Genomic DNA, 18,244 nt, shown 5'->3' on the forward strand with positions numbered 1-18,244 from the left:
TACAAAAATCAGATAAAACAAAACGACCAGAACATTTTGTCACAGTTTAAGGTAACAAATCAGGTGCTTTTTCAAGTTAAAGAAATCCTAACGATTTCCTGCTTATCTTGGTGAACCTTAATCGTATTTTATCGGGCTGCGTTTTTTCATCCCGAATCAGACAGGAAGGTTGAACGAACCGGTCATATTTCACTATTTCCAACATGTTCTCTGGAAATTATGGAGTCCTGGAAATCTTTCAAGAGCGTGACGCATGCCTAAAAGGGAAGTGAAACTCCGGACCGATATTTATCGGAAAATTGCGACTGCGCTGCCTCAAAAACCTTTATATTACGACTCGGGGTCAGAGTTTTCCATGAGTTTCCACTGCTTTCGGGTGTGTGCCGTGATAAAATGTGCCTGATATGAAAGTCCTTGAAGGTAATATTGCATACTTTACTGTTTTTTTTTTAACTTTGTGTACATTCAGTTAAATCTAGCGTCAAAAGTTTTAAATTTACCTAAAAAATTGCACTTTTTTGTACGTTTTAAGTGACCTGATTCATATCAAATTCCTGAGGGTAACTACCGCACTATTCGGGTAATTGATGAAGGTGCGGGTGCTGCACAGCTAAAAAATATTGATTCCGCATTATTTCAATTGTAACGAGGTGCTTTTGATGTTTAAATATTAATTGTTTGGTTGCTGCTAGATTACGAATAAATAAAATGGTTACCTCAAATACGTAAGTGCTGTATTTCATTCCATTAGGGTTGAAGTTAAGGGGCATTTTATTATCTCGAACAAATGTGATTATGAAGACTTTTTTAAATTTAATTAGAACAATTACGCTAGTTTTGGAAAGACAAACTCCTGCAGTAGAACTTTCAGAAACAAACAAGTCTAACAAATAATTATGCTACTCGTGTCCGCCTAACCAATCTTGTTCTGGCTTTTGCTTGTTATTTGCGACGCAACCCGTTTTCTAACTCCCTAAATATATTGCCATCAAAATTAATTAAAACTCCCACTCTTGGACAGGAATAACAAAACAAATTCTCCAAGTCAAGCTATTTTTTTTTCTACGTTGGTTAGGAAGTTTAACATGTTTTTTGTCGATATTATGTCCACTTGAAAGCCAATATTTCCTGATAATCCCATTATTGTGAGATTGGTTGAAATTAAAATTGGTTTCCGAGAAATTGCATTCAAACTGAGCAAATTTGATTTCAAACACAATCGCTAATTAAAATCCAAGTTTGGAAAAGCTATCTAAAACCTTTGTTTCGTATTTTGAAACTAATTAATTTCAGTACAGTTATTGCATAACAGTTTTCATTACCCATTAAGTTACGTTCTTTAACTATAATAAGATTATAATAACTGATGCACCAATCTGTTTCTCTAATGGTTCAGTAAGGGCAGTAAAATCTTAATCCTTAAGATGTTCTGACATCTTTGACCTACTTATTCTTCAGTAATTTTCCATGGAGCCTAGCTGGGAATTTAATTTGCAGCGTTTAGTTCGGCTCATATACTCTTCTTGGCTTTTGGAAGTTCTGAAGAGAACAAAGAAATATGAGTGCCCAAAACTAATAAGAATTGAATCACTAAATATTTAAATTATCAAACTTGACACCACCTTGTGGTCTCTCAGCCCAGTGGGTAGTTTGTGATTGACCCACATGTATACTTACCATTTCAGTTTAACTGTTGCATTAAAAAGGGAGAAAAAACTCGCTGGGGAGCTGAAGATCGCGTGACGTCACTATTCGCCCTCTAATTTAAAATTTAATTATCCAGTTTCTAGTTATCCACAGCCCATTCAGTGATGTCATTATCAAACCGTCGCCATAAGTGGTGTTTCATGATTGAATGTTAGTCAACCGTTTCCACACAACAAATCTGCGACCGTTCGATATGACTTCACTGGCAGCTAAATAATTTAGATTACCTAGGATTCCTATGTTCCATTGCAATGTTTAACTAAACAGTGATTGGACTTAAAAATGGTTTAGACCAACAGTGCAATATCTGCATTTTGTGTGGAAGGGTGACAAAATAATACCAATGTATAATATGCATTTGAATAACAGTATATTACCAACAAATAAGTAACCTTGATTATAAAAAAACATTTAAAAAAATGCAAAGTAAAAAATGATTGCATGGGGAAAATAAATACTGGTCCAACATTGGTTGTAAGGATTGGGAAAAAAAATCCTTAAAAACCCAACCAGACTGAAATTACTTAATTTCTATCAAATAAGTTACCTGTTTCATCCAGCTTCTCATAAGCTTCAAAGTGCATTTTGATCTGGGAGCTCATCAAACTTTGGAATAAGTAGTGACTTTGTCATTAGTCGTCAGCCAATTATTAATCACCTGTTGAAAGACATTTTATAATTATGTATTTGTATGGAATTTGTAAAATGCCTATGAAAGAGCTATTGTGATTTGGAGTGCAAGTATTTTTATAATTTACTTACTTTTCCAAATTGGAAGGAATGGCATGTAATTTGTTGCTCTCATTTTCGGCTAATCAAAATATTGGATCAATGAGGGCGCAATTTCCAGTCCTGACGAAAACTGGCGGGTCACTGACTCATTCAGTTCAACATAAAGGTTAAAGCACTTGTAACATTTGTATGATTGAAATGACAATGCAATAAACCAGTTGAATAATGCTAATGCCACAGCACTGTTCATAGTTTGTGATTGGTCAGAAAAAGCAGCTTTCAGCTTACTGCTTCTTCTCGACCAATCCCAAACTATGAACAGTGATTTACAGAAATACTGCACATGTGGGTTTACGATAAGCAAATCCCCAATTTTACGAATTGGTAAACTTTAAGCAAGTAGAACACGACATAAAAGCTAAACCAAATGGAGTCTGCTCAATCCTATGTGGATTAAGGACGGAATGAGTTGACTTCATAACCGACCTAATTTCAAATATAGAACAGCACCCACACGTGCTCTTTTCTTGGGTCATGGATAAAATGAGGAGAAACTGTATTGCTTGTGTAAACGCTTATTAAACTCCATAGCTGGATAGTTTATAGAATAGTAATTCAGAAAGGAGGTCGTAGGATTTATCCAATACACATTCTATAAAGGACAAAGGGAGGGTTTTAGTTAATGAGCGTACGTTAGTAAAATCCTGAATAGTTTGTTTCAGAAAATAACAAATAACTCCTGATACTACATTACGCATTTTTGTAAACTTACTTCTTCTTCTTTTTAATAATGTTAAGTTTAGGTGTCATCTGTTACCACAAGGATAAGACAAAACAATACTAATTTAAATATTAATAAATATGAATTGAAGTTACAATTAATTTGTAGTAGAACTAATTCACTGCTGGTTTGAAGTTTTAATGTGAAAATTAAAACAATGGAACCAAACGTTTATCACACTGAAATGATAAACACCCACATAAACTGTGCCAGAATTTAACAACAACAAAACCATGTCGTATGTTAATACAGTGTTCTGGTGGTTATGTGTTTGGTAAACGTTTACGTTGGTTTGTCACTGTTTCAAACACAAATAGGAACATTAAATTAAAATCAATACATTTGTGGTAAGATTAAATGAAAACAAAACTATAGAGATTACTAATTTTATAACTATTAGAAAATATCTAAACGCAAAGTGGTTATCTATTTCATCTTCCGTTATTATTATAATTTTGGTAGTATTTGTTTGTATACCTATTGATTATCTTATCGTAATTAAATATTTACATATTTTTCCTCATAATACCATTTATTGTGTCAAACTCGTGTAGTAAAGTAAAAAAAAATGAATAAAGTGGAACATTATCAGTTCCGGAAACATGTTTGTATGTTGTGTATTGATTTTACCATTTCAAAAGAATGAAAGTAACTCCAGTGCGTTTAGAATGTGCTTGGCTTTGATTCTCATTTTATTTTTCTAGTACAATACAATCTGAGAATGCCCTATATTGCCAGACCTCGACCACTCTTAGCAAGTTGACCCATTTATCCAGGGATACACAAGGGCCATGTCGACGGATTCGGAGAGGCAATTTCTCTGCCCCAGGCTGATCGATTACCTTACCATAGTCGGGGCAAGGCATACTCCTTCGTCCGTCAAAACGAGTACAAGTCCTCATATTCAGGTAACAAGAATATTAATCAATTCAGATTACAATGTTGGGTATATGGGTCAAGGTTTTATTTATTGCTAAGTTTCACAAAATAGACAAATGCCTAATCTGATCTCCGGAATAAAGCAACTAGAGTAATTGTCTCTAATTAACCAAGGAATACCAAATATGTAGGTCACCAATACAAATTGAATTTGAAAAACGATCGTGTCTGAAATTAGTCTCTGCTTTAAATAATTCTTATGAAGGGCTAAAATTGACTACCGCCCACTGCTTAAAACCCACACTCAGAATAGAAAATTGTTCTTTATTCAAATTTATTAGAATTACCCTGTGGTAAGATGAGCACAACAATATCCAACTATATCTTTTTTTACAGGAATATAAGTTACAACTTATTTATCTTTTACAGATAAAAACCATCCCGTGACTGCTTTAGAATGCAATTTAAGGCTTTTACGTAATAGTTGTTCGCTGTGGATTAATGTGGATGTCTGCATTCCGACAGTAATGTGGTATTGTTGACAGAAACTCTCTGGGATTTATTAGTACATTCTTCCCACATTTCTTAAATATGATATTTCCGCTACTCCTTTATTAAAAGTTGGTAGAAGTTGACCATTTGCGAAAATGGAAAGGATTTAATATTTGAACATTTTTCCACGTGCTTCTGTTATTTTCCAGCTTGCAATGCATATTTTAGGACGTTTTCTTCAGGCAATACTTTTCATTAGAAGCTGTGTACGACGTGTCTGAAGTAATTTAGTTTAACTGGTTTTAATAGAAGGAAAAGTTTGTTGAAGCTTGATTAATAATGCTGATTCAATAAAGTAAGCCACCCAGACAGTTTAGTAAAGCTTCGTCAAGTACTTGCTCCTTGTTAGGTGTAGATTGTGTTACACACTTATAATTTAATATTATGAAAAACTATCAGAGTCAACAACATTGAGTGGATATTAATAGACAAATTCGTAGGACTCTACCTGACATCAACGTGTCATTTAGGCAATGTCCTGGTATAACGTAGAGTTTTGTAAATGTTTGCAGCACTTATCAATAACAGCTCTTGCTTTTGTGAGTTCTATTATGCTCATTCTGAGAACTGTCTCGACTGTCTGGTTATTAAATTGCTAAAACCCCTTCAATCACGGCTTAACTATTCTAACTTTGGTAAAGAGGCATGCACAATTTTATACTGTTGACAAAGTATTACCAACTGGTAAAAGTTTTAATGAAACAAAGTTGAGGTTTCCTCGTTCTGTGAAACTTCCTAGTTAATTGAAATTAATACGTCTGCTCTAGAAAAGTAATCAAATTGTGTGATTTTTTGCAGGCTCCTGAACTATTACGTCGTTATCCCATCCAGGACCATAAGGACTTTCCTATGCCTTTGGATATGGTGTACTTCTGCCAGCCTGAAGGCTGTTCGTCGGTTGGACCAAAAAGGACCGCTTTGAGGGAGGCGTCCTCTTTTGTTTTCACCCTAACGGACAAAGATTCAGGAAAAACCCGTTATGGAGTGTGTGTCAACTTTTACAGATCTGTAGAGAAAAGTTCAGGGCTGTTTGGTTTAAATAAAGGCAGACCTAACACTGGGATGAGACGAGATTCATGGAGGAAAAGCATGGAAAAAAGTTCTGATTCTGCGTTTTCAAGGTGTGATAACCAGGTCCAGCTAGTTGAAAAGGATATGAAAATTTGTCATTTTCAGTGACTATAGAAGTAGCAATATAGGTCCAAGTGACTCGGAGAAGGAGTTTTCACTCAGTAGAAGAGATTCTGAGTCGACTGGTCCTAATACTACTTTACCAACGTCCAGGTTGGCTGTTGGTGGTAATGACTCTGAAAGTGGCGGTAGTCATTCACCATCTCCACGAGCTAGCAGAAGACGACAGGTCAGAATCGTTTCTTATAATGTAACCTACAAACAAAACACAGAGTCACTCACTTTTCAAACTAACAGAAAAAGAAAACTTATTATTAAGGTTCTATGGTTTGCATTGTTTCTCCAAGAAAAACTCTCTTAGGAATACTTTGGTTTTGTGTTGACAGAAATTGAATTTCCATTTCAGCGAATCCGAAACCACTCGCTGACGTCACTATGCATTCTTTCACACCATCCTTTTTTTACGATGTTCCGAGAATGCCTTTTTATATTAAAGAAACTAATTGACGCTTGTAATGAATCGTCAAATCCAAGGAGAGTGGGAGCCTCCAAACAAACGTCCAGGTAATTAACGATAATTGAGTTGGAATAAGGAAACGTCTAGTATAAAAATCGAGTCTAAATTGCTTTTTTCATTGAATTGCTCTAATTTTAGAGACAGTGTTTGGAGCGTATTGACTGGCCAGGCTGGCGATGGAGCGTCATCAATTGTTTTGCACGATGTTCGCGAAATTGAAACGTGGATATTAAAGTTACTGTCTGCTCCAGTGCCTATACCTGGAAAAACCAAGTAATTTTCAATTCAAATGCATTTTTCTACATTAATTTTTTAATTTTTGTAGGGTTGAGGTTGAAGTTTTGTCTCCTAGTGTATACGAACCTTTAGTATTTGCCTTGCCAAGCCATACTCGATTTTCTCTGGTAGACTTTCCCCTACACCTACCTTTGGAACTTTTAGGTAACGTTTAACTGAAATACCGAATTCTAAATCTAAATTTCATGGTTTGTAGGAGTGGAAACCTGCCTCAAAGTACTGACTATAATATTACTAGAAAATAAGGTTGTGTTCCAGTCTCGTGACTACAATGCTCTCTGTATGTCTGTGATGGCTTTTGTTACCATGATTTACCCCTTAGAATATATGTTTCCTGTGATTCCTTTATTACCCACATGTATGAGCTGTGCAGAGCAGGTAATAATAAAAACTTGTTAAAATAATTGCTTATACAAGTAATAACCACTAAAATTGCAGTTGTTGTTAGCACCAACTCCATTTGTGATAGGGTTACCAGTGAGTTTCTTAATGTATAAGAAGAATTTCAGGTAAAATGTTTTTGTTTCGTATACGCTCTTGCTTAAAGTTGAAAGTTTTGCAGATTGCCAGATGATATCTGTTTGGTAGACCTGGATGCTAATAAACTTCATTCTCCTACAGAAATTCCTCCTTTACCTGAACCTGAAGGGACAATATTGAAAAACCATTTAAAACAGGTATAAGCAACAAGTTTTTAGTTAAGCAATGGTTAAACTTGGATTTTTCTTCCTTTGAAGGCAATGCAGCTGATGGACCAAGTCGGCACAGGAGTAAATAATTTTTATAAATTAATTATAGTAGTAATAGTAGTAACTTTTAGTTTTTTATTAAAAAATATGATTTGCTGTACTAAATTTAGTTTAATAAAACATTTAATAACATTATTCCTCAATAGGCAATGTCCAACCTGTCCACGCCAAGCAATAACAGTGCACAACTTCAGCCTTCAAGAAGAAACAGTGTAACATCATCACCAAATACTTTAGGGTATGTTGAAATAATTTCACCATAAGAACTATATTGACAATTTTCGTTTTAGAGTGTCAACTACCAAAACTCCAGAAAGCTCATCACCAGTATCACCAAGTCATAGAGTTTCGTTGACACCACAGTCACCAATTCCCCCTCAAACTCCACGAATATATTCTCCCACTAACCAGCAAGGGTACAATCCATTTATTTATGGCAATGATGTGGATTCAGTGGACGTGGCTACTAGAGTTGCAATGGTAATCTACTTAGTGCAACATGGTTCAAAAAATTAATAATATTTTGATTTAGGTGCGGTTTTTTAACTCCCAAAACCTTCTAGCAAATTTTTCTGAACATACCAGAACTTTGAGGCTGTATCCAAGACCAGTGGTCGCTTTCCAGATTAATAGTTTCCTCAGATCCAGACCGAGAGCATCGCAGTTTCTGAACAAGTTTGCCAGAACTCAAGCTGTCGAGTTTCTAGCCGAATGGTCTTTAACTCCAACCAATGTGACCTTCCAAAGAGTTCACACTGGAGTACTGGACCCTTCCCTTATTGGAGATAAACCCAAGTGGTACTTGCACACTTTAGAACCCATTAAGTTTGTTGTTTGGGATGATGGTAGTTCATTAAATGGTAATAGAGTTTTATTTACGTTAGCCAGTTTAACAGCAAAGTAATTTTGAAGGTGCCTTAAGGAGTATACAAGCTCAAGAAAATCAACCTACCGACGAAAGTGGTTCTGATTCAGAAGAAGGAGAAAGCACAAGTTCAAGTTATTCTTCTTTAAGTGATTTTGTGTCAGAAATGGCGTCTTCAGACTTGTCACCTGGTTATCTCTCCTATCACGATCAGAGAAAGGCTTCAGCTCAAAGCATGACTTTGTCTTCTAATGTGGATGCAGAGAGCATCTACAAACCACCCCATGAGTTGAAATATCCAGATGGAGAAATACCAGTAAATAGGGCGGAATCTCCAGCTTCTTCAAGTTCCTCCAGTTCGGATTCGGATTTGAGCTCTCCCTCATTCAATCGAGATTCTGAGTTTGAATTGAATCGACGGGACAAGTTGGAGAGGCAAATTACTAAAGTGGAGAGGGACGACGCTTTAAGTGTGGAGAACGAGTCCGATTCCAATTCCACTACAACTCCAAAAACTATAGTAAGCAATAATAACCAAAAATCGGATACGTCGTCAGTGGAAAGTGATAGAGTGAACAATAACAGAAAAATCAGAAAGGTTAATTGCATTAGAAACTTGTAGAGTAAAACAAAAACAGAAAAATAATTCTTCTTAGGTTCCTCCAATTACTCCAGCACCACTCCAAAAGCAACCGAGCGTCGGAAACGTATTTTCAAAAACTTCAAGTGTTAGTTCTTCCGGAAGTCCAGGTCTTCCACATTCGGCCGGAAGTACCGGAAGTGACCTTACTAGACAAGGATCTCAAGGTTCGTTGTTTGAACGTTTTGCTTCTGAGGCTAAAGAACTAATGAAGGAGACGACAAGGCAAAGCAGTCAAGATGGCATTTTAGCACAAATGGATAAGGTAAGATGAAATTTATAAAAAAAATTGAGGAAAAAGGAAAAAATCAAAGAACAAATTACTTTTAGTTCAAATCACAGGCTAGAGAAAAACTTAACGAAGCTGAGGAAAGTCATATATTTCCTCCTTTTGATAAGGTTTGTTGGTAGTTTGGGTGCAAACTTAGTTTTCCACAAAAATGCTACAATTTGAATTCAGTCATATTACTTCGAGTTTGTTTTATAATAACTTTGAAATATTAAGTTAAACAGTTACACTAACAAACACAAACAGCTTGCATGAATACCACCGATCACTTGCTTACGATTATTTATCTTGTATATCAAAATAGCTTTTTATTAAAATTTGTAGTTTTTAAAATTTTCATACCAAGTTATTTAAATTTTGAAATTTTTAGCTGAAAAAAAAACAATAACCACACTAATCACAATTGCACAGTTTATATTATTATTCCTGCCCAAACAGAATTAAAACTTTATATTTTTTTAGCTGACGATACATGCAAAAAAGGCTGCAGAAGAAGCTACAAAGAGCGTACACGAAGCCAGCAAAACAGCTACAGCTATGAGTAAAAACACCATAGACGACCTCACTTACGTAGGCAAATCAACTCTAGGTGACTTAACTAAATCCGCCAAGGAAGCTGTGCATATGAAAGGGCTTTTAAGGGTCAGTTAATCACTTTGTGGTACTGTAATATGGTTTTAATGGTGTTTTTTTCAGGGAGAATCATTTAGTAACGAACGACGAGAGTCTGCTAGTAGTAACACCTCTTTGGTGGCTTCCTCAGCTATAGCTGGGGCCGGCAGAGACTTTTTCTCCAACATCCAATCTGACTTGAATGGTCTGGCTTCGAGTACCACCAGCATGTTTACCGATTTCTTTGGCAGTAAAAAAGATAACGTCAGGTATGTGTTAGTAAAAAATGCGATAGCTAATTGTTAATTAACTGTTGTTGCAGGCAAGAACAGCCCCCTTCACAAAAACCTAAAGAAGTAAAATCCAGTTTGTTTGGTCCATTCCAAAGAGGTCCTAAGGGAATTGTAGAAAAAAGTCCACTTATTAAACATGTGCCTAAACGTCAAGATGAGTTGCAGAGAAGGCAAAGTATGGATAAAACTGCAACTAATAGTGACAATCAAGCATTCCTAAATGAGGTATTTCTGACATAAAATTGATTGATACTAGTTGAAAAACTTGGGTTTCAGATTATTACACACGTTTTGGAGGGAGAAGGTGTGGGGTGGCTCAAACTAAACCGTCTGAAGAAGCTGATGGAAGAAGAAACTTATCGCAATTACGTCTTGAGTAAAATTAACAAAACTCTAGACAAAAAAATAGCTCCAGATGACCATATTGATGATGTGGTAAGTAACATTGTAACCCATTTTCACCACTTCTAACGTGAGATTTTAGTGTATACCAAAATCAGTGTGGAAAGGAATGTTAAAACTCCTCCAAGCAATTCAACATGGTTTGGAAGTGACCTACAGTAATTACGGACTTGGTGGTATGGCTTCAGTGTTCCAAATGCAAGAAATCGCTCATACCCATTACTGGACCAAAGATGTTGCTGATGCGGGATTGTCTTCTGATATCACTCAGGTGATTACTCAAATTAGTTAAGTTTCTTAATAATTAAGGAAACCACATGTTACAGACTTCAAGTCCAAAATCTCCACAAAGTCCCCGATACTCTTTGCAATCCTCTGACTGGGAAACTGAAAGTAGAAAATCTTCCCAAGCAGGTACTTGATATAGTAAATGTAAATAAATTTGACATTCTACAAAGTTATTTCCATTTAGAACCTCCTGAAGTAAGGCTTATTCAGGAAGTTGAGTCTGACAGGGATCAATCGACCACGGACATTTTGAAAGATATGATTACTCAAAAGAAGAATTTGTTGTTGAGTAAACTAACATCATTTGATTCTGACGTAAGTGATGTGAGTTTAAATCTTGTTAATTTAAGTTGCTGTGGGTTTTCAGTTGGGAAAAATTGACCCATAACATTTTCTATCATATAAATTTTTAGGGAGAAGGGACACTGCAGGGATCTGGAGGAACAGTGTCTCCAGGATCGATAACCGCAGGTCCAGCAGGAAATTTGCATAGAGGTGGCAATCAAGCATCTTTCAGGTCAACGGTGTCGGATACTGAAGTGGAAACTTTACAGGTAATTTTTACACACGTTAAAAATTTTTTTTTAAAATCATCGTACCTTTACAAATTATCACTTTTATCATCTTGGATATGTAAAGTACATTCAGTTAGCGTTTAGATTAACATTATTGTACTTTTTTATACGTTATTTAAAAATAAATCTTTGTTCAGTTTCCAAAATTACCAAAACAACGCACATCCAGTGTATGGTCAAGCAAATCCTCATTAAGTGCTGGTTTTCGTTACCACGGCGGTCACATTATCAACACTGCAGCTTCACCTTCTCCTGATGCTGTTCGTTACTATTTGTTTGAAGGTCTGATAGGTAAAGAAAGGTCAAACTTGTGGGATCAAATGCAATTTTGGGAAGACGCTTTTCTTGATGCTGTGTCACAGGAAAGAGATATGATTGGAATGGACCAGGTATGCAAATTTTGTTTAACTTTACCTAAACTACGGGTAGACAACTTCTTCAGATAAGTTTATACTATCAATAGAAAATTAATTTGTGAACTGAAAATCGACGATTTAAACTTATTTTCACTACTAAAAGCTTAGACATAAATGACAAGTAAAACTCACCGGACCTCAAAACATTTTTACCTTGATGACGTGCAACTAAAGTTATAGTAATCAAAAGAGCTGCGCTAAATCAAAAATGTGGTCACATAAATATCTCATACACCAGTATCCAAAATTATATATTTAGCAAGAAAGAACAAAATTTAAGACTGTATAGCTGAGACAGGCTATTTTACTATTTTTTGATCTGACCAGGAGTATTTTACAAACTTAACTCAAGATTTTCTAAAGGGGGCTAGAGAAATGATGGAAAGATACAAAGGTTTAAGCGACACTGAACGAAAAAGGCTTGAACATGAAGAAGACAGACTATTAGCCACTTTTCTGTACAATTTAACTGCAGGCCTTGTGATGCTTAACTGCAACAAAGATGAAATTAAGCGCAAAGTCCGCCGACTATTGGGTAAAAGCCACATAGGTTTGGTTTACAGTCAAGAAATCAATTTATTGCTGGATCAAATTCACAATCTGGTAAACATAGCATTCTCACAACGATTACAAATTAACACTCGATGAATTTCAGAATGGGAATGATATTGATTTGAAACCTTTAGCTTCTCGTTCTTTGCATCGTCAAAGCTTCACAGTCCATCATGGTACAGATTGTTCAGGCGATTTGCGTTTCTTGGAAGTCAGAGATGATGGATTGGTCATCAGATCCGTTAATGGAGTTATCATTGAACGGTGGTGGTTTGAGAGATTGGTCAATATGACGTACAGCCCTAAAAACAAAGTGTTATGTCTGTGGAAAAGGACAGGAGGACAAACTCAAGTCCATAAATACTACACTAAAAAGGTTGTCTGTTTTTTTTTTCTAGCTATTTAATAACATGAAATTTTTGCATACAGTGTAAACAGGTGTACTACTGTATAAAAGAGGCAATTGAACGTAGCGGTTCTATACAGAGTGTCCCAGAGTTGGGTGGAGAATTTCCTGTTCAAGATATGACAACAGGTGAGGGTGGTTTGCTTCAGGTATGCATGGAAGGAGTCGGTCTACTATTTGCAAACAGCAAGGTATGTATTTTTTTTGTAGACGTAGTTGCTTATGTTAGTGAGAAGAAATAATTATTCAGTTTTGCTTATGAAAAAACGAGTCTGGACTATTGAAATGCTTGGCATTCTTACGATTGATATCGTGTGTTACTTTAAAAAAAGTATTATTAAGTGGTTACAATAATTAAGTGAGATTCTTGTAGCCACTTTCAAAATTATTATAAATGTTGTGAGCTCTTTGCCCTGTGATGTGCAAATTTTGTGCAAGGACCACTCAAAACTTTCCTGTTTGCTGCGCCACTCTTACATATTTTTAATTACATGCATTATATTTTAAAGGCTGTAGCAAAAATTATATTAATTTTTTTGAGACAAATTAACACAACTAACAGGCATCACTTGGCATGACGAAATTTTCTGTAACATGTAAAATTGATGAATACACTTCTTTTAGATTTTTTTTTTATGAAGTTTGTAGAATAGTTTACTACTTACTTCAATTCTTATCTAGTTAATTTAGTAAATTGTTTAGGGTTATTTTCTATTTCTTGATTTTACTCTTTCTAAATTACTTTTTAAGTTTGTTGTGATGTTGTATGGTAACAACTTCTGTGAAGACGAATCAATGTCGTTGTTATTGCATGCCGCTATATGTGCCCTTTTTTATATTAAAACTTCTGTGACAATATTGATATTATTAACATTTTATACGCTTATTGATGTATTTATTCTTCTTTTATCTCTCTTTTATACTTCTTCTTCGTTTTGATGAGTGGTCAACAACAAGTAAAGCTTTCTAGAGGAGGTATACAGCTGCATGGCTAATTATTATTCAAATACCACCTTTTCAATTATTTTTTTTTAAATAAAATAAAAACACAATCCTCAAGAAAGCATTAAATGGCTTGATGGGAACTTTTGAGATGGTCCGAATTTGTCGAAAATACTAATTGTTAATTATTATTTTCTCGTCCCTCTGTCCACGTCGACACGCTGCTGCTTGCAGGATTTCGAGGTATAAAAATAATCTACTAAAATTGGTCGTTAGTTTTAGTCATAGTTTTTGTTTAGTTAGCCGCTTTCCCTGTAGATTTCCGCTACATTGCACTGTTAGAGTGCAGTCAATTCTGTCACGTTTAAACTGCAGTAAAATTATCAAATCTGATCTTGATCTAATCAAGATTTATCCAGTTATGTGATCATCTTTAAATTCTGAAGCAGTTTAAATGAAAAATGCAATAAACTCTCCTGTTAACGTAACAAAAACTAACCAAAATAGATGTAACAATGCAAATCGCGTGATTAATGTAGCCACTGTAGCTGCTTTCTGCGGGTTTTCTCGCATGGCAATTAACACTGTTTATTTTAATTGCACCATGTTTTCACTAAATATTAATTATCACACTAACATCACTGACACCAAAATACACTCTATGTTACCGAAACTAGGTCTTTCAAACCATCTCCAAAGTTGCCTAAGGCTTCTAGCATGATGGCAATTTCCTAGTGCATGTCATTTTCATTTCTACTATGTGTGTGTCTAAAGTTGCTTCCAACAAAAAAAATGCCAGTAGAAGAATGATGCTTGTAAGCGATTTAAGCAACTTTTTTTGTTATGTCCAAGTGTGGTGAAATTGAAATAACAATTTTTGCAGTTTTTCGTGAGGATTTCACATATTAGGAAATGCTACACGCAAAAGGGGAGCATATTTATAATTGAAGAATTCAGTAAGTATCAAAAAGTGAAAGGTTTGTTTCATAGTTGTTGTTAATGTTGTATTTGTGTCTATTTCAGATCCAAAAACACGACAGGTTATTCATAGAAAGTACAAATCACCCATGGTAAGTGTTCTATAAGGTTCATGTTATTTTTTTAATTATTTAATTGTTGTTGGCACTTTTAGGCTTGTTTGTATTTGATTTTTTAGTAGTTTTGAGATTGAGTATTGTAAATAGTGAGTAGAAATTAGGTTAACCGTTTTAAGAATTGGATGCAAATCTTTCAATTTTACGATTTATCAAATTTGTGAATGTTTTGGTTTGTGATATATATAATTGTTGTAAACTTTTACTGTACTGATTATTTTTTACATATGTGCACAAAATTAATTGCATGATTTTTTTTCTTAAAATTTTATTTAGGCTAGCCACCTGATACGTTGTTTCCATAAAATATTTGCAGCACGCCTTGCAGAAGAATTAAACAAAATACCTTCCGGAGCATGACATTGTAGTTTTACTGTGTAAGCTTATTTGACGTTTTATTTTCAACTGTGTATGTTTGGAAGATATGTGGAATATTTTATTGATTTTAGGCTGATCAAATATGCTACTCGGTGCTCTGCGTCTTCTCCTACGTGGCCGCAGGTAAAGAAGGCAAGGAAAAATTCTCCATGCCACCCCAACATTCTCCCCAGCCTCAAATTCAAAAACCTCAACAGTTACACCACCAAAGCCACCCCCCTGCAACTGCTGGCCATCTACCCCACGCCCAAGAAACGACAGAAATTCGAGCCGTTCAACTAACCAATTTAACGCACATAAACCCTAAACAGCCCCATTTGATTCCCAGTCCCCAGCCTACTTTACCACCTCCTTGTAGTCCGGAACCTGGATCGGTAACACCGGTTGGAGGACCTCCCACCTACCCTCCACCAGCCTTACCACCTGGAGTAGCCCCTCCCGCTAGACCACCAGGTCCAAAAACTTTAACCACTCAAATGTCGATTCCCGCCCCTTTGAAACCCCCACCAGTTCCAAGTAGAACTTCTCTGCCCTTCAGACAAGCTTCGTTAGGGCCACCATTAGGGCAGCCACCCCCTCCCCCGCCTAGAACTAAGTGACGTGGTAAACGGTATTCCTTACCTTTGTGTTATGCGACTTTGAGTGTCAGGCCTTCTTGTCTTCCGTGGCTTTAGTCTAGGGATACGTCATTGTCTAGAAGCTTTCTAAGTTTGACAATTATCAGATAATAACGGTTCCTTAGGTTTGTTTTAACGAGTTTAGTTTATTTGACTGATCAGACAGTTAAAAAGTTGTTAATTATACTAGACTCGTTAAGACTAGTCTTATTAATCTAGGTTGTGCAAATTTCAGGTTGATGGGACGGATTTTTGGTTAGAAGTTAGAATACAAATTGTAATAACATTAACATTTTTAAAAGAACATAAATACGGACATTTTGACAAAAAAAAACTTCAAAAAAAGTTTCTCTTAAATTTATAAATTATTGTAATTATTATTAACAGTGGAAAGCAATATAAAATATTACTATGAATAAGTATGGTGTTTAATTTTGCGTAAGCAATTTTTGTTTAGGTGGTGGTTCTAAATAGTCGAAAATATATTACTAAAAAAAAGCAATTGATATAATGATATGACTTATATTTTAATTTCGCTGTGGTTGTTACTTTGTTAAACATATCTGTAATTTTTTAGTGGCTATCCTAATGTTGAGTGTAAATTTCACATTTTATAAAGAGTGTAAAAATAAATATATTAAATAGTACTTTATGTGTTTTTGTGAATTTTTCAGAGGGTTTTAGCTCTCACTGACCTATTTTGAAGCTTACTTAAAATTTTCCCACTAAAAATTAATGTAATGTCATTATAATCAATCATAGCTTTTTCGTTTGCTTCAAGCCAATATGAACTATAATGGTATTGAGGTTTTTATTATAGACTAGTTGAGCTTTCGGCAATATTTTCTGTTTGTTATTTAGTGCAATAATAAAGTCAAGATCTGGAGGGGAAGGTTTCAGCCCGATTCTTCTTAGTCTTCCCCCTTGGATACGCCAAGTTTATCTTCTACAAATTATAATGCCAATATTTGAAGGTTTTTTCTTGCTAAATTACATTACAGTTTTTGATAGAAATACATAAATTGGCCTGTAACTCAAACTTGTTTGTTTAAGTTACCAGAGCATTAAATCACGAAGGAAAAGTTATAAGAAGCTGAATTACTTGTCTGAAGTCTAGACTCTTCAAACTGGAGTACTAACAAAATTTTTTAATTTTTCAGCAAACTTATTTACACTTTTTATGTCACATACACACTAAAACAGCCTATTTTAGATCGCGCTAAAATCTGCATTAAAACGATTGAAGCTAATTGACTTTGTCAAGTTCTCAGCGGTTAAGACTGTCTATATGCAAATACGGGAATAGTTCGCTGACATTAGCATGCAAAGCACCACAATATCTCGGAAGTGAGATTTGCCTAATTAGCAACGAAGCCAACTTAAAATTCGAGTTGATAAATAGCTGCAAAGCATTCTGTTGTCGGGAATTAGGTGAGTGGAAATTGATTTTCCGTCCACTGGAGAGCTTTTCTCCCAAAAAAAAAAACGATTACCAAGAAAATCACATCTTCAATTAACCGGAAAATGTTTTAAAATTAAATTATCCGTGGTCGAGTTAAATAAGGTAACAATTTTCCACTCAAATCCGCAACTGAATTATGAATAAATTCTTTGTCAGTATAGTCGTAGAACCCTTTTCTCATTTCGTTTTAATCTAATTTATACAAAGTTGAAGCTTTGCAAATGCAATAAATGAAGCATTGAGACGATAAGCTAATTTAATTAAAACCTGCCATCATGCTAATAAAAAAGGACGGAAATCCTAAAAGCTGTTTGATTACTACTAAATACTGTCATTTTCAATATTATGCAGTAATTTAAAACTTGTTAATAATTTGATAACACTGTTAAAACTTTTTCTTACTTGAAAGCGAATTTCGAAGCGCTGAACAGTAATGAAGTTTGGAACAATCTTTTCCTTGTAAATATTTAATGGAATAGAAGAAGAAGTTCTAACTTTTTGACCTGCTAAAACTTTAAGAAAATAGATAAAAGTTTTAACCTGCTACAAAATTCCGCGCGGGGTTACAATTCCTGCTAAAGTAGAAATTAATTACCAGCATACACAAAGAGTTGGGAAAACAAAGGCGGATCGAAATATCCAGCAACCCTCACGAGAGTAAATAATATCTAATAAAAGTTACATAACCCAATATCGCGAAAATTGGAAACGGAACAAAAGTAACAATAACCTGAGCAAATACTTTCCTCTCGTGTAACATACTTTGTCTAAAACAAAACGAGAAAATGCCGCAGCTCTTGCCCTTTTGCAATATGCCTTTTGTTCCTTTCTCAAGCCCGAAAATCCTATATCAGCCACTTCCCTTGCATAGGCTATTCTTAATACAGTCTCAAGGATAGAAGGAAATAGAAACTTTGAACAATTTAACCGGAAAGTTTTCTTCATTGTTTCGAAAAAATTTAATATTCCGTCAAGAAAGGCGTTCTTTTTGTGTTTTCAAATGAAATTACTCTAAATAATCAAGCTTTACAGCAATAAAAAACGATCGACGAACTTTCAGATCGCGCG

General features: G+C 35.1%; 1 protein-coding gene and 1 long non-coding RNA gene across 12 annotated transcripts; one reads left to right on the forward strand and one right to left on the reverse strand.

Moving 5' to 3' along the window:
* The first annotated feature begins 116 nt into the window (after positions 1-116).
* Positions 117-16,361, forward strand: Rab3-GEF (Rab3 GDP-GTP exchange factor). 10 transcript variants are annotated; one of them, XM_081982276.1, is made up of 34 exons: positions 117-420; positions 3,925-4,128; positions 5,450-5,772; positions 5,828-6,011; positions 6,189-6,346; positions 6,438-6,572; positions 6,625-6,740; positions 6,793-6,974; positions 7,035-7,105; positions 7,159-7,273; positions 7,334-7,366; positions 7,492-7,583; positions 7,636-7,825; positions 7,878-8,205; positions 8,258-8,808; positions 8,867-9,115; positions 9,181-9,249; positions 9,602-9,781; positions 9,836-10,020; positions 10,074-10,269; positions 10,321-10,479; positions 10,529-10,717; positions 10,773-10,860; positions 10,919-11,058; positions 11,148-11,288; positions 11,447-11,698; positions 12,089-12,328; positions 12,381-12,653; positions 12,707-12,874; positions 13,860-13,868; positions 14,509-14,581; positions 14,649-14,695; positions 14,996-15,096; positions 15,169-15,309. In XM_081982276.1, exons 2-33 carry the CDS (start codon positions 4,012-4,014, stop codon positions 15,077-15,079), a joined length of 5,337 nt encoding a protein of 1,778 aa, XP_081838402.1. In that variant the 5' UTR covers positions 117-420; positions 3,925-4,011; the 3' UTR covers positions 15,080-15,096; positions 15,169-15,309. The 10 variants fall into 10 exon arrangements, with proteins under 10 accessions (XP_081838402.1, XP_081838396.1, XP_081838403.1 ...); XM_081982270.1 differs by lacking the exon at positions 14,996-15,096 and having other exon boundaries at positions 15,169-16,361; XM_081982277.1 differs by lacking the exon at positions 13,860-13,868.
* LOC145730845 (uncharacterized) lies at positions 515-2,689 on the reverse strand. Of its 2 annotated transcripts, none has more exons than XR_014178685.1 (3): positions 2,470-2,689; positions 2,255-2,365; positions 515-610 (listed from the first exon to the last, which is right to left on the reverse strand). It is a non-coding gene; the product is annotated as an uncharacterized LOC145730845 (long non-coding RNA). The 2 variants fall into 2 exon arrangements; XR_014178684.1 differs by lacking the exon at positions 515-610 and adding an exon at positions 2,151-2,203.
* Positions 16,362-18,244: the final 1,883 nt, after the last annotated feature.

This window comes from Ips typographus, linkage group LG6, assembly GCF_016097725.1.
Source record: "Ips typographus isolate SLU linkage group LG6, UJ_Ityp_2.0, whole genome shotgun sequence".
Lineage (NCBI taxonomy): Eukaryota > Metazoa > Arthropoda > Insecta > Coleoptera > Curculionidae > Ips > Ips typographus.